Source organism: Cyprinodon variegatus, unplaced genomic scaffold, assembly GCF_000732505.1.
Source record: "Cyprinodon variegatus isolate N-32 unplaced genomic scaffold, C_variegatus-1.0 Scaffold4634, whole genome shotgun sequence".
NCBI classification, from domain to species: Eukaryota; Metazoa; Chordata; class Actinopteri; order Cyprinodontiformes; family Cyprinodontidae; genus Cyprinodon; species Cyprinodon variegatus.
The window spans coordinates 1-2,999 of record NW_015155087.1 but is presented as its reverse complement, the minus strand read 5'-3'; the positions used below and the strand labels follow the sequence as shown (position 1 = coordinate 2,999).

At 39.4% G+C, this 2,999-nt stretch overlaps 1 protein-coding gene across 1 annotated transcript; it reads left to right on the top strand.

The window, feature by feature from the left end:
• Nucleotides 1-684: 684 nt before the first annotated feature.
• On the top strand, nucleotides 685-2,535 carry LOC107081391 (nuclear receptor coactivator 1-like; the record flags this gene model as incomplete). The annotated part of the gene is made up of 3 exons (XM_015369577.1): nucleotides 685-861; nucleotides 973-1,087; nucleotides 1,736-2,535. Coding segments are annotated over 3 exons (473 nt in total), but the record flags the coding sequence as incomplete, so codon positions are not given.
• Nucleotides 2,536-2,999: the final 464 nt, after the last annotated feature.

Genomic DNA, 2,999 nt, shown 5'->3' with positions numbered 1-2,999 from the left:
AAAACTAGCAGCAGTTCAGCGGACAGGATGAATGAATTGTAGCCGGCGCGCACAGATGACGTCATACACGCGCCGCTTCATTTTTAAAAGATAAAAATATAAAAAATATAACCGCAGATGTCAGGGGGACAGTGATTCGCCTACATGTCATGAATGCTGGCGTACTATAAATAATAAATTATGAACAGTTTAGTTTGTGCCTTCAACTCGTTGACCATAAGAAGACGTTATAGACGTTAACGGAATATCTTCAAAACAGCTCCAAATGACACAAAACTAATATGGGTGAGTAGAACATGATGTAATAACGTAAAATCACGGGCCCAATGTAAAAAAAACAGCGTTTTCCTTTAATTTTGGGAGATCAGTCATCGGCCGATACCTTGATGTGAAACCAATCTTTCCACCACTCAAATCTACCTCTGTAAAGGTCTGAAAAACACCCCCAGTTACTACTTTGAACTTTAATTTATATTTGAGAGTAGTTATTTCAGAAGTTTTTTTTTTTCACAGGCATTTTGTTTTTTTTAGTAAGATAATTTAAATATCTTGTGTCTTGTGATCTTATAACAACTGTAAGTGCCAGTTATAAAAAGAAATGTGTATTGGTGATCAGCCAGAAACCTGTAATCGTTGTATCTCTATTATTTATTTAGTCTCTTGTCTTTTGTTTTCTTGTGGCAGGACTTGGTGACGGCGGCCCAACCTCAGGCTGCAGCATCCAGTCGCAGCCATCCTTTGATTTCTGCAACCCTGCCACTCCAGGCCAGCAACAGGGCCAGGGAGACCTCTTTCAGACCCCCAAAGACAGCAGCCCTTTTCCAGAGACAGAAGTTCTTAACCCCTTTGCTCCTAGCTCAGGTACTCCATACCTGTGAACTTTTCTCTGACTTATTATTTTTCTACAAATCTGTTTAACTGTCTTACAATCAGATATTACTACCAAATAAAAGTTATTGGATTCTTTTTCAGGGCTAACGAAGATGGATGTGGGAGATTCTCAGTTCCAGCCTTTGGCTCTGTCTGACACTCTGTCCTTTGATGGACTTGGAACTCCTTTACAGACGTCTTTATCGTCACCTCAAGAGTAAGTATGATGACAGGATTTTGATCCACAGACTGCTTGATCTGTTGGTTTATTAGTTCTTGCTCTAGAGTGATTCCACCCCTATTTTTCTTACTGAATATTCAGTGTTTTTCATGTCAAAGTCAAAGAGTCTGCAATGTCAGGGTGCCACAAGGGTCACTCTTGGGACCTATTCTCTCTTCTTTTTTTTATCTAGACGATAAAATCAGGCTTTTTTTTTTTAAATCATTTGTATTCTGATAATGGTTGCCCTAATATTTAAACTTGTCCACCGTACTATACTATTTTGCTGTTATAACGCAGTCCCACAAATACTTGTATCTGATGTATGACGAAAAACAAAACTTTAGATAAAGACTGTGAGAGCCAAATACCTCAAATTAGGTAAAATTTGTGCTCTTTGTCAAACTAAACCTCAGAAACTTTTAGGTTTCTCTTTGTTGTTTGAGTCGGAAACTTCAAACTCTGTTGTCAGCCAATCAAAAAAGTTTTTTTCTTTTAACTATAAACCAGTTTTAGTTGTTATCCTACATGTATTGTCTTTTGTGCTATTGTAAATCACTTTAGTGGTGCTTGACCTTTAAAAGTCCTTTAAATTGAGTTTAAATTCAGAAAGGTGAGAGATTCTGATTGTGTTTCCCTGAGCAGGCAGTGTGTGCCCTGTACGCTGGACGAAGAGCTGGGACCCCCGACCACGCCTGAAGCCCGTAACGATGAGAAGGCTCTGATTGAGCAGCTTGTTTCCTTTCTGAGCGGAACAGATGAGAGCGAGCTGGCTGAACTGGACAAGGCCCTGGGTATCGACAAACTGGTACAGGTAAGACATTAAACACTGTAGTATAAATGAGAACAGAGTGAAGCTGCTTGAGAATGCAGCCGGGTCTCTAATAATGGCCTATCTGGGTGTCGGCGGAGGTAAATAATGGCCGGACTCGTATACAGGCCGGGGCTATAATTAGAACCAACAATGTTCCTGGGCAGTCCTCAAAGACTTGTGATAGTAACATACAAGTACCACAGGGGGGCAGTGTTTGCTAACGAATCCAAGCCATTAGCATGGGAAGTCCCATCCTTAGCGCAGACAGTGCTGGAGACAGGCCGGCTTGTTTGGTTTTTATGACCGAAATTATGACCCAGGAGTATAACCAGCCACACGATCGTCCTGATCAGAAAGACTAATGTGATTAGCGGTAGGTCTGGTGGTGACCAGACAGCGTTAAAATGACAGAATTTCGTTGGCCTTCGTTGTTCTGAATTTCCCTTGAAATATATGATACTGGTTGCCTGCCTACTTCCACTTAGCCTGCCTAAAAAGAATTTCGCTGTGATGGTAGAACAGTTTCCGGTAATTTATTTTTAAACTTTTTTTTGCAAACCAGTTTGGCCAGGATTCCATTTTTTTCATATTGCCGTGCAGAAGAATTACTGCTGCTGGAAGATGTTTGTATACCGTTACGTAACTGTCCTTTTCAATAAATGAACCTAGTATTTTATAGGTTCAAAGTGACAGAAAATCTGTTTTTTATTCATTCCAGTGGTAGTTTGTTTTGATCAAATAGAAATACAGGCCTGCCTCTAATTCTGGCCTCCTTCCAATAATGGCCTGGACCAAGATGCTCCTGAGTGAAACAAAGGCCCCGGCCTATATTAGAGGATTTACGGTATATTTTAAACATGTTACAGGTCAGAATCTTTACTTAGATTCATGCTGTTCAGTGAGAAGTTTACAACATATAGTATAGTAGTTTTAATGGTTTATTTAAACAGTGTTTACAGATAATACTATTAATATAATGTGACTTTTCTAGAGAATCATTATACAGTTATTTTATACAGGGTTTCCACATTCTTAAATAATTCCCTGACTTTTAAGTGACTCAGGATTAGTTTTCCCTGATAAAATAAATGCAGC